The sequence below is a fragment of the Bos indicus genome, chromosome 26, assembly GCF_029378745.1.
Source record: "Bos indicus isolate NIAB-ARS_2022 breed Sahiwal x Tharparkar chromosome 26, NIAB-ARS_B.indTharparkar_mat_pri_1.0, whole genome shotgun sequence".
Taxonomy (NCBI): domain Eukaryota; kingdom Metazoa; phylum Chordata; class Mammalia; order Artiodactyla; family Bovidae; genus Bos; species Bos indicus.
This window is the reverse complement of record NC_091785.1, coordinates 43,820,724-43,832,972: the sequence shown is the minus strand read 5'-3', so window position 1 is coordinate 43,832,972 and position 12,249 is coordinate 43,820,724. Positions and strand designations below refer to the sequence as shown.

General features: G+C 46.2%; 1 protein-coding gene across 1 annotated transcript in view; it reads right to left on the bottom strand.

Moving 5' to 3' along the window:
• ABRAXAS2 (abraxas 2, BRISC complex subunit) overlaps nucleotides 1-8,767 on the bottom strand; it is a 28,868-nt gene extending 20,101 nt beyond the window's left edge. The window contains exons 1-3 of the mRNA XM_019953068.2: nucleotides 8,630-8,767; nucleotides 4,541-4,631; nucleotides 293-329 (exon numbers count right to left, since the gene is read on the bottom strand). Of these exons, the coding sequence (XP_019808627.1) occupies nucleotides 293-329; nucleotides 4,541-4,631; nucleotides 8,630-8,728 (227 nt within the window). The 5' untranslated portion in view covers nucleotides 8,729-8,767. The remainder of the gene's footprint in view (nucleotides 1-292; nucleotides 330-4,540; nucleotides 4,632-8,629) is intronic.
• Nucleotides 8,768-12,249: the final 3,482 nt, after the last annotated feature.

Sequence of the window (12,249 nt, the reverse complement as noted above, 5' to 3'; positions counted from 1 at the left end):
TGATCCTTGATGGGCTGCTTTCTGTACGTTGACGAGCCCATGCTAGGAAGGCTGGCAGAAAGGCTTCCATTTTAAACAACTGAGGCCAAGGTTTATCTGCCCACCCTTCACCTTTTCCTAACTTAACACAGCGCTACACACGCATCTGACACTCAGTAAATCAGTGAACTTGGACCCCTCAGTTATACTTAAAACACTACAGCCATAATCAGATACAAGTCTGAGTTCATTAGTCTTCAATCAATTAATCTTTTAGTAAGGACGAAAAGCTACAAAGAAGGATGTGGCTTACCTAAAAAGTTTTGAACAAGGCTGATGGTTATGGATTTCTGTAATCAGAAAGAGGAAATACATCTCAGTTAATCATGTAAGATACAGACAACTATAAAGTAGCTCAGGATTTAAAAAAAACTTTAAACCAAAATCTCAGACAATAAAAAGATAGTTTTCCTTTCCCAAAGAGTGTGTACACTGGTGAAGGCAGTGTCTCCTTAACACTTAAGCTCAGGGCCACCCTCTCAGGACAAAGTAAAATGGCCAACGACAGGTCTGGGCCCATCTGTTGGCGTGTGATAAGCACACGCCTGAAAGCGTTTATTCAGGATCACACAGCTATTGTGTGCTTTTGGTCAATCTTACCTTTTTCCAAGAGGAAAAAGGAACCACTGACTGGAAGCATTTAATCGAGGTGGATAAAAGCTGTGAGGACAGCTTGAGGAAAGGAGGGCCTTAACCAGTCTGCCACCAGTAACTCACTAACCACGCAGGACAACTGGGCCAGGTGCTTTGAAGGGGAAGGGTGAGAGCTCTGAACATTCATTAGCCTTTTCAAAGCTTTCAGCACAAGGGAAACAGCCATTGTAAGGCAGAGGCAAACAACTTCTGAAAAGATGGCTGTGGTTTACTGTAGCGACCCATTTCTTCAAGTTCATCAGGGGGCTTAGGGTCTGGGTTGAGGTACAAGACCATGGGACTAATTAACCACTCAGTTCTATTAACAACATTCTCCTGGCCAGCAACTCATCACCTGCTGCTTATAAAGCCACAGCCACAGAGTTCCAGGCTGCAATTTTAACTCAATTAAAATGAAACCGCAACCCTGAAGGACACTAGGCTATGCCCATTAGCTTCTGTACCGATGTGAGAGCTGCCAAAACACACAAAAACGCCAGTACTTCCACGGGGAAGAAAAGATTATTTGCCGAGTATAACTGTCGACACAGTGATGCAAACAGGAAAATCTCATCTAGACATCCTCTCTTTTTATCACCAAAAATGATACAGTATACCATCATAACTTACTTCAGAGATACTGTCAGTAATTAGACTGCAGAACATCTGTAGTAAAAATGTTAACTAGAGTTCAGGGGAAGGCAAAAAAAAAGTCCTCATCTACTTTAAAGGAAAGAATATTTTGTTTAAGAAAATCCCTAGAGTAAATTCTCAACTCTGAAGACGCACTCCTGTCATCAATCCACCCCAGCAGACTTCCTTCATGATTTACAACCTGGGTGAGAAGCATACTGAAGATATGCTGTAGATACCACACCATATTTTCTACAGGGTCAAAGCTTTCTCCTACAAGATTCTGCAATGCCTAACTAAGCACTCCGTGGAGAAAACAGGGTGATGCTTTCAAACACGATTAAGCTGCAGACTGGCGTGACGTTGGCGGCTGTGACAGCTGCTAGGCAGACTTCTGGAAGCAGGGGAGCCAGGGCAGCTTGGCCTGGGATTCCAGAGTTAAAGCCTCCAGAGCTCTTCTGGCTGGTGGCTGCTGCTGCTGCTACTACTAAGTCGCCTCAGTCATGTCCGACTCCGTAGGACCCCATAGACGGCAGCCCACCAGGCCCCTCCGTCCATGGGATTTTCCAGGCAAGAGTACTGGAGTGGGGTGCCGCCTGGTGGAGCCCTCTTCATATGTGCATGGCATTTCTGCCTGCACGTCTGTGAACATCCCCACGGGAACGCGCCGCTGCACTGGCTTATCTTCCTGTCGCTGCTTCTCCTGCTGGTGGGTGGGCTGAATAGCCCCTCTCATCCCCACTTCCATCTTTCCAGGAACTGCTGCTGCCATCACCTCATTAGCTAAGGGAGCTCTCGCGTTGCTCTCTCCTCCTGGCCACTCCCAGCATGAAGGGCAGACAGTTCCACTTCAAGTGCGTGCTGCTGCTAAGTCGTTTCAGTCGTGTCCGACTCTGTGCGACCCCATAGACGGCAGCCCACCAGGCCCTTCTGTCCCTGGGATTCTCCAGGCAAGAACACTGGAGTGGGTTGCCATTTCCTTCTCCAATGCATGAAAGTGAAAAGTGAAAGTGAAGTCGCTCAGTCGTGTCCGACTCGTAGCAACCCCATAGACGGCAGCCTACCAGGCTCCTCCGTCCATGGGATTCTCCAGGCAAGAGTACTGACTGGAGTGGAATGCCATTGCCTTCTCCGTCAAGTGTGTGAGCACCGCTTTAAAAATGAATGTGTTCAAGACGAGCGCTTCCTCACAGCATGCCATTTCATATCAAGTCCTCCTTATTGTTCAGAGTCAGGGAAAGGTCCGTGCGTGGATTCAGGCATTTTCAACAAATACGAAATTGGGTCAATTTATTATTTTAAAATGTGCTGGAGGTTAAACTATCCAGAAAATTTCTTTGCGCTAGTGGTATGGAATACTTCTCCTGGTACGTTCGTTATCTAACGCTTGGCCCTTTAATCCAGGTTTTCCAGGGTCCCGGTTTACATTTTCTAATATTGTTATGTATTTACTTTTAAATGAAAAACACCACCAAAAAAAAAAAAAAGAGAAAAAGACTACAATGATAACCATACATTTAATACTGGCAAATACCCTGTTTATGAGACCCATGATTGTTTCAACAATAAATTGAATGTAGCTAATAAATTAAACATTATACAGCAAAAGAGGGTCGTCGTCATGGCCCTGTATTCCCTGGGTCTCTCTATCTGCTGGCACATCTCTGTATCTGCAATACTATGGGAACTGGTATTTATGAATCAAAAATGAGAGTACACGATGCTGGAGAATTTAAATTACTTTACTATTCTGTTTCCTCAAAGATAAATAAACAGCCAGAGCACTCACCAGAAATGCTACTTTTGTGAGCATGCCAGGCTAGCGCTCTTTCTTGCATGGTGTGCCGTCAAGTCTTTCTGGCAAACCCTCACACACCACATTAGTTTTGAAAACCCAAGTGCAAACAATGAATAATTGCACAGATGGCCAATGAAACCGAGTTCTCTATTTTAGGATTTTTAAAGAGTTAAGCAAGACAAAACACAGAAATCAAACCTCCGTGAAAGAGCAGCTACATCACAGCACGTCAAATATCAAGTATTTATTTACCAAGTCAATATTGTGGGGAGTGGGTTTCATCGTTTTGGTTCTTTAGGAGACAGCTGTCTCTTGTTTTCCCCAACCCTCACCTCCTCAGTCCTCACCCTGGCCCCAGCCCAGGTACTAAAGGCCACGAGAACAGGCCGAAATCAATGCTTTGGCCTCAGCATAACCTAACCTTCCAGCAGTATTTCAAACCACAAACCACTCACCTTCACGCCGTCTGTACTCTAGACACCCAGAAACAGGCCAGGCTCCCTGCATGTTTTATGCACTCCCTGCCCCGGGATGCCCTGAACAAACCACTCACTGGCCCTCAGTTCAGCTCCCTCACGGTGTCGTTACTGACTTAACCCGAGAGCATTTTTTTTTTTTTTCCCAATTCATGAGATTGACTTTGTTCCTTTCTGACAGCACTCAGCCTGCATGCTCTGGTATTTCTGTAAACTTGTCTTCCTCTTCTCACAGTCCTGGAAGGCAGAGAGGCACTGCACATCCCTCTCACTGCCCAGCACTCGTCTCCTGCACTGGCGTTTTTCAATGACTGTTGGTTGCATAAATGCATCAAACAGCCCTTGCTCTGTTTTCAGTATCAGGACATGCTGTTCAGTGATGCACACCAGGTGAAAAACATATGATCCTTATTTATCAAAAGGAGACTGAGCCAAAGAGCCATGCACCTACAAAACACCTTCATTTTCCCCAGTAAGCTCCCCTAGATCGGCTGTTTGGCTTAGTCCTCAGAAAGCTGTGTAGGTCTGACAAATATCTTCTGTAAACAAGTGTAAACATCTTTGCCAGATCCCTCTAGGGAGGACCAGCAGAACACACGCTTTCATTATGGTATGAGGCGATGCTGAGCATGGGCACAGCCCAAAGCGCACACTCAGGGCTCACCATGGCTGTGGCGAGACGTGCGTGAAATTCCACACAGCCATTCACAGGTCAGAGCACTTGGGTCAGGGACAGCTTCACAAAATACCTGAACTTACAGACTCGCACTCTGGGTTTACGCTGACTTACAAAGACATTTCACATCATTCCTAGTGAAAATAACTGGCATTGTGATCTGAGTGGCTTTCTATGTACTCTTTAAGTCTATTGTTAGGTTACAATCAGTCAATGGCCAAAGAACAAAAGAGGGCGCATGTATACGAGAAGACTTTTTCTCAGGCCCGTGACAAGCTCACTTACCGATTACTTGCAGAAACTCGGTGCTGCTGATTTGGGAGTCACTGATGCTGAAGGTTTCCTCTTGCCTTACCTCTCCCAGCAAAAATCCTTCCTGAAAGCAATGGGGGAAGAGAGTTGCAGCTAAAAACAAAAATGATTTTTACTGGAATTAAGAGGAATTGAGGACATTACAATTTTATAATAATTTTAACAATAATCCAAATAAACTTGTCACATAAACTACCATTCCATAAACCAACAGGTATACGACTAAAGTACTTTGTGACACAGCTATTAACTGAATCGTTTGAATAAAGGATTCCATGACAAGATGAAATATTATTTAATCCCTTCCCCTAAAACCCTGTTTTTCTGAAGTGAAAATAAGTAGAGTGAATTCATCACCTAAATCCCACTAAGTGTAACAAGCAACATCAAAAAAGCTCAGGAAGTAGAAATATTCTAGGCTGCTTTCTTGAAACAACATGTAATTTATTGCATTGTTTTAAAAACTCTGCTAATGACAACAGGGTAAAGACAGAAGTTAATGCAATGCACAACTAACCGCTCCTATGAGGGCTGGCAGGAAAAAGTAGGATTCCAGCAAGCAAGTTTTCACTAGGTCAAAGTTTTTCCTTAATAAATGCTGAGATAAATTGATTTACTCCTTTGAGAACCGACACCGTCATCAACGATTCAGCACATAACCTACTGCTTGAGCATCTGCTAGAGTTCAGCACAAGCACCGCTGGAGAATGTTCACTCTAAATGGCAAATACCATCCCGGCAGGTGGTGAACTAACAGGCTGTCCCAGACTTCCCCTCCCTAGGCATCCTACATTGCTTACTCCTTCCCTCCATTCGGCTCTTCACTCAAAACAGCACCTTATCAGAGAGGCCTTCCCTGGAGCGTGGAACAGAATCAAGAGTCTGCCACACACTGCTCCCTTTACCCTGCATCCTTTCTCTTCTCATATTTTTCTCCTGTTTCATATTTACACATACTAACGAATGCCTGCTCCGACTAAAATATGAGCTCCGTACGAGCCGGGATTCTATGTTCACTGTGCACTTCAGCACCTCGCACAGTGCCCAGCACACAAGAGCTGCTCAGCAAAGAGTGGCTGAATACATTTAGTGAAACAATGTCCTTTCTATTGTAGGTTGACTCTTCGAATAAATTTCCTAGTTTAAAAAGTCCCAGTTGGAATCTGTGGGGGTGAGGATGGAGAGATAGAGGCTTTTCAGCATAGCTGAATACATACATAACTCAATACAAAATACTGATTTAGAGGAGTGGAGTGTCATAAAAATCCCAAATCGGGCTTCGCTGGTGGCTCAGTAGTAAAGAATCCGCCTGCCGATGCAGGAGATATGGGTTCAATCCCTGGTCTGGAAAGGTCCCACGTGCTGCGGAGCAACTAAGCCTGTGCACCATAACCACTGAGCCCGTGCTCCAGAGCCTGGGAGCTGCAACTCCTGAGCCATGGGCCACAACTACTGAGGCCCAAGCACCCAGAGCCCGTGCTCTGCAACGAGAGAAGCCACTGCAAGCGAAGCCTGTGCACCTCAACAAGAGAGTAGCCCCCGCTCACCACAACCGCAGAAAAGCCCATGCAGCAATGAAAACACAGTCAAAAAAAAATTATATATGTACTAGAGAATCCATGACTACTAGTCTGGAAAACATGGACTAAAGCAGCTTGTTTTATCCTATGAAAGTCTTTCTTCATGAGTTCTTACTACAAAACACAAGCTGCGCCTTTGTAACAGATTAGAAAAATTTCTCTTTAATCAAAGTGGAAAATACAATTGAAGATTCCTACACAACTTTAGACCTTAATATCTACAGATTCCTAGTGTTCCACAGCCCAAGGTTGCCAAATTTAGCAAATAAAAACGCAGGATACCCAGTTAAATTTGAATTTCAGATAAATGATGGATAATTTTAATATAAGAAACAGGATATATTTATACTAAAAAATTGTTTACTGTTTATTTAAAATTCAGATTTAACTGGGTGCCCTGTATATTATCTGGCAGGCCTTAGTTTGAAAAAGTCGACAGTGACATCAAAACATTCTAAAGCCAAGTATAACACAGATGCTTATTTATCTATGGGTCTAGATTATCTGAACCACTCTTATTTTATAATAGTAGGCAAACTATAGTGTGTGGGCTAAATCCAGCCTAATGGCAGTTACTGGGGCTACAAGCTTAGAATAAGTTTCTACACTTTTAAATTGCTGAAATGAAAGAGAAAATGGGAGCAATATTTCATGATGTGTGAAAAATTATATAAAATTCAGCTTTGGGTCCACAAGTAAAGCTTTATTGGAAGCAGTCATTCTAATGTATTTATTGTCTACGGCTCCTTTCTCCTACCAACTGCAGGGCTGAGTAGTTGCTACAGAGGCCACAAGGCTCAGGAGGCCTAAAATAATTACTGTCTGGCCCTTCACAGAAAAAGTTTGCTAACTCCAGAGCTACAGAATAATGAGCGGCTTTAAACTAATTTGCCAGGACAAAACAATATACTACAAAAACAAATTCTTGGTTCTTCAACTTTAAAATGTGTGAAATTGAAATCACTTTAAAGTATTCTACATATGCAACTGTGGCAAGGTTAACATAAAAGGTATCCTTGTAGAGTATAAGATACAAGTTGCAAACTATTGCCATTGGTAAAAATTTCTATTAAGTCTGGCACCATGCCTGGCATAGTGCAGATATTAAAGAGATATCTCTTGAATCAAGTTAGTAACAATCTAGGTAACATGGCCATCTCACTGTAGACTATAAAAAAAAAAAAAAAAAAAACTAAAACTATCCACTTTTCAACAGGTTGCTTACAGTAATTTTGCTTTATATATAAAACTGTGATATTACTAGGCACTCCAAGAACTAGAGAGGTTAAGAAACAGGACTGAAACCATGTTTAACACGTCCAGGGGACACGAGCAGGATCACAAACTACCTGTAGAAGGAACTGCATTACATTATTAAAGAGCTGGCTGCAGTATCAAGGGCCTTGGTGTCCAGAGACAGGAGCTGCCTCTGGAAAAACCCATGTTGTGTATATTTCTATAGTTGATCTCTACCACTGAACTGAAGCAATGATCGGTACAATACTTTAATGCCATCCTATTTACTAGTGAAATCACCTCTCTACGAAATCAGTTTTATAGATGGAAACTAGGATCGCAGACATCAAACCAAACCCAGTTCCCTCTTCTGCAGTGTTCTCATTTTGCTTTGTAATGACAACACCACCCTCCCTCCCACTACATTTATTTAGTGAACTTAAATAATTCACTACTCAAATCAGGTTAACACAATCTCTCAACTTGGTGGGCAAATACGTAAAGACAAAAATTATCTAATGTCATAAAAGAATTTCCATCCAGAAGCCAGGGACATTAAAAATGCACTTCCGATCACTCATACGTAAAGGCCTGTCACTTCCCTATTTTCACTGAGACTAGTTCCCGGGTCTTAGAACATTCGCCAGCGAACTAAACATGCAACGGCCAAAGTAGACCCTCCACCGAACACTCCTGGTGACATCTGCATTTTTCATCGAGGCGAAGAAAACACACGCTCGCATCTAACAAGAGTAGTGACAGCCATAGTTACCCTCGTCGCACTCCACAACAACCTGTCAGACCAGAGGGCGCGGCTGGGAATCTCCGCTCCTAGACTGAAGCGGGGGTCCCTCGGTTCCTTCCCGACTCCGGACACCCCTCATTAGTCTCGAAGCCTGACTCAGGGAGGGGCAGGCACTGGGTTTCCAGGACTAAGCGACTCCTGCCACTGTCGGTGGCCGGCCGGGAAATCCCTCTCCACCGGGAGACTGCTGTCCTGGGACGGGCATGCCGATGGAAGGCACCAAGTGAGGGGACGCCCATCTCGGGGTGGGGGGCGAAGGAGACCCGGGCAGCAAGAGTTCGCCGGCGGCGGGAGCCTCCCGGGTCATCAGTTCCTTCGGCCAGCATAGGGGGCGAGGGGCAAAGGATCCCGGCTTCTCCACAGGCGTCGGCCTGAGACCGAGGCCAGAAGCCCTAGCAGCCGCGGCGGGTTGCGGGGAGTGGTGGGGGGCCCAACACCTACGTGGTCGGCGTTGCTGTTGGCGCTGTGGAAACACACAGCGCTGAAGGTGTAGCCCGAAATGGAAGCCGCCATGATGGAAAGCTCCAACTCCCCCATCATGCCCCGCGGCGGGCACGGAGCCTTCCGGCCGGCCAGCCCCTTCGCATGCTGGGACATGAAGTCTTCGACAGGTGAGGCCAAGTGGCCCGAGAGCCCCCGGAGTGAGGGGTGAGAGGTGCAAGGTTTGCCGCCTACATCACTGATTCCAGCACTGCATCCTCCGCGTGCAGTCTCGCGCTCTGCGCATCCCAGACACGGCGCCTTCTGTTACAGGTCTTGGTCGTTCCCCAAAGTTTTCTCTTTGCACGCGAAATTTTTTAGTATTAAAAGCCAGCATTTGCCATGCTCAAGGATAAAGGAGGGAGTTGATTTAGGCACTTGTTCGGTTTGGGTTTGATGCAGAAGTAACATGATGTGATTTCAGTTTCCACATGACCCCTCTGGCTGCAATGTCCAGGACATAGTGGCTGGGGAAGGGCGCCGTCACAGTAGTCCAGACGCTGGGTGCCAGTGGTTTGGGGGTGGATAGAAGTGAGATGCTGGTGGCAGTGGAGGTGTTAAGAAGCAATTGGATTCTGGGTACGAAAGAAGACAAATGTAATGAAAAATCCATGGGAAGAAGATAAAATCAGCATAAATAATAAATAACAGTGAAAATGAACTACAACTAACTTCAGGGAAGGAACTAAACTTTCTAATCATTATTCTTCAATTCGTTCAGTCTCGAAGGTTCAAAACTGAGATTGTAATCTTTCACAGAGCTCCTCCCAGCACACTTCTTCCAAACTCAGCAAACTGAACTGTTTTCTGACAGTTGCACAGGCCAACAACCTTGGAACATTCCTGATGCTCCCCTTTGATCAGTCAGCACAGTTTTCAAAAATACATCGAGAATCCTACAACTTGCCATAGCATACCCATCACAGTGGTCCAAGCTATCCCGGATCACTGTAACAGCCTTTAACTCAAGGGGTCTGAACTGGAGGCAGTTTTGCTCCATGGGACAGCAGGCAAAAATGAGACATTTTTGGATTTTACAACAGATGGGGGTGGGGGGGAGGGAGCGTGGGATGCCACCTGCATTTAGTGGTGAGAGGTCAAGGAGGCCACTAAATATCCTACAACGCATAGGACGGACCCTCACAACAGAGAATTATCCCACCCAGAATGTCCATTGTATGAGGATGAAAGAGGCAGTGTGCTCCCACTTCTGCCTTTAACCCTTTCCCGGCCAAGTCTGTTCTCAGTGTATCAGCCAAAACTGTCACACCAAAACTTAAATTTAAATCTCATTGCTTCTTGGTTAAATCCCCAACCTTACAATGATCTGACTCCTTCATTTCTTGCTGCTGTCCCCTTTGTTCACTCTGCTGCAGCTACACTAGACTTCCTTCTGCTTCCTGGATAACCCTATCTCATTCTACCTCGGGGGCTTGGCACTCACTGTTCTATTCACCTGGAATGCTCTTCTCCCAGAAAGCTGCAGGTTGACTCCATAGTCTCTGCTCTAGATGTGGTGATGTGTGACCCACACGTCCCCTTGTAAGACTGACTGAATTATTCTTCCAGGTGCTGACAGCCCTTTCTTGGATTTATCCTTCCTGGAATTCTCATCGTCCAAGATCAATCCTCTTTTTCTGGGCAAAAAAGCATTTGAGATTTGGTCAGTGTATCCACAGATGAATAAAGGCCCACATCCTTCAATCCAACCTGAAAATTCCGAAGGATCATCCCAGCGTCACAGTGTCCTGTCAGGGGAGAGGGTGTTAGCTGAGGCTCCGTTGTGATGGTACCCCAGCCTGACTACTTCCTCTGTCCAACCCTGCTTCTCTCTCTTCCCCAATAGGTGGTGATCTTGAGAGCAGTTCCTAATAAATTTCTTCCATGTTCATCTCAGTCTTACAGTCTGCTTCCTTGGGGACACAGCCTGTGGCAAACTCTTTTAGCTTTTCACTCAGTGCTACCCTCTCAGAGAATCCATCCCTTCTGACCCTAACCAGGATCACCTGGAATCTGACTGTTGTTTTGCCAGTTGGGGAGCATTTGAGAACTCCTGAAAGCACAGTTTCAGAGAAGCTGTAGGTAAGCAGGGTTCCAGCTGCAGAGACTGGCAGAGTCAGAGGGACACAGGCAACCCAAAGTATACTCAGGGCCTCCCTCCTGTCTTGTGTAACTAGCACCTGGCAGGAGGGACTGTGTTCCTTGGCACATTCCAGGTTCTCCCTGGTGATGGGCAGCTCTGCTCTGATCCAGCTTCTCCATCCCCCCACCAAGAATGTTGTCCTGGGAGATCAGAGGTGGTGCCCCACTCAGGACTAAACACTCAGAGTAATCCTGGAGCCAAAGAAGGAACTCTGTAGAAATCGTGTTTTTTTTTCCAGGGCTCCATACCAACAACTGTTTATAGCATTCATCACACAGAGCAATCTTAAGTGTTGGCAAGACATCAGATTGAAGAGAGCCTTATCTTTCATGGGCGCTTCTTAATTAGAACCTAAAACCTTTTAAGACCCACTCAGTCACATTCAAGCTCACTCTCTGGAGCATTGAGCATCAAGTCTAGAAAAGATCAAAACAACCATTCACTCAGGGCAGCCCTAATTGACTGTGGCATCTGGTGGTTTTATTACTCTGTAATAAGGTTATGCACTTTCTTGAGTTCTTTAATCACTATACACATAGATTCCCATCTGTCTTTTACCATATTCTACACCAGCACTTGCCTGAAGATCTTGGAACGTCTTGCGTCACAGGACATACACATGTGGTCCTAACTGGGATTTCTGTGAGCTGGAAAGGCAACTATTGATGCCGCTCACCTCCAGGGACTTGTTAACGTTCACTGGTTGAGAGCAGTCTCTCCCCAGTGAGGTGCTCCTGCGGAAGCTGAAGCACACAGAGGTTAGGGGTCTTGGAAAGGGCCAGGTGCCTGGTTAGCTGCTGCGTGGAGACAGCATCCTGACTTCACTTAGAGCTTTCTTCTCATTTAGCTCTCCCATTACCCGTGGTTGGCCTACTTGGGCGGGCATGAAGGGGTGGGGGTGGGGGACCCTAGGGCATTCATTTCACCTGGCATAAAGTCCTTCCTCCACCAGTGACGTCAAGTCAGAAGAGGCCAGAATGCTAATTTTCAAGGCAGGGTGCCAGCCACAAATGGAATTAGCCTTGGGCAGGAAAGCCAAATACTGCGACGGTCCGTCCCACCCATTTCTCAGATCTACCCACGACGTGGAGAGATGAGGTGATCTGTACGTGTGGGTCGCTGAACGCTGTCAGCTTAGTTATCTGCTGTGGCTTCCCTACCGCCGGGCTTTTTCCAAAATGCAATGGCTTGAATAGTCTCTCACAAACAGCCGTCCCCATATCTAAGGTGCGCATACGCCGGGCACCCCGAAGCAGTGGGTGCGTCTGATGCTGGCTGGAGAGAGGCGGGACAGAGGGGAGGCCTAGCCCGGTGCACTCCTGGGCTAGGGTCCGAGGCGGCGCCGGGAGGAACGCAAAACAGCCGACCCCGCGGGGGCCGGAGCAGTAGAGAGGGTGGCCTCCCGCCTCCTAGAGGCGCCAGCCCGCCCGTCCGCTCT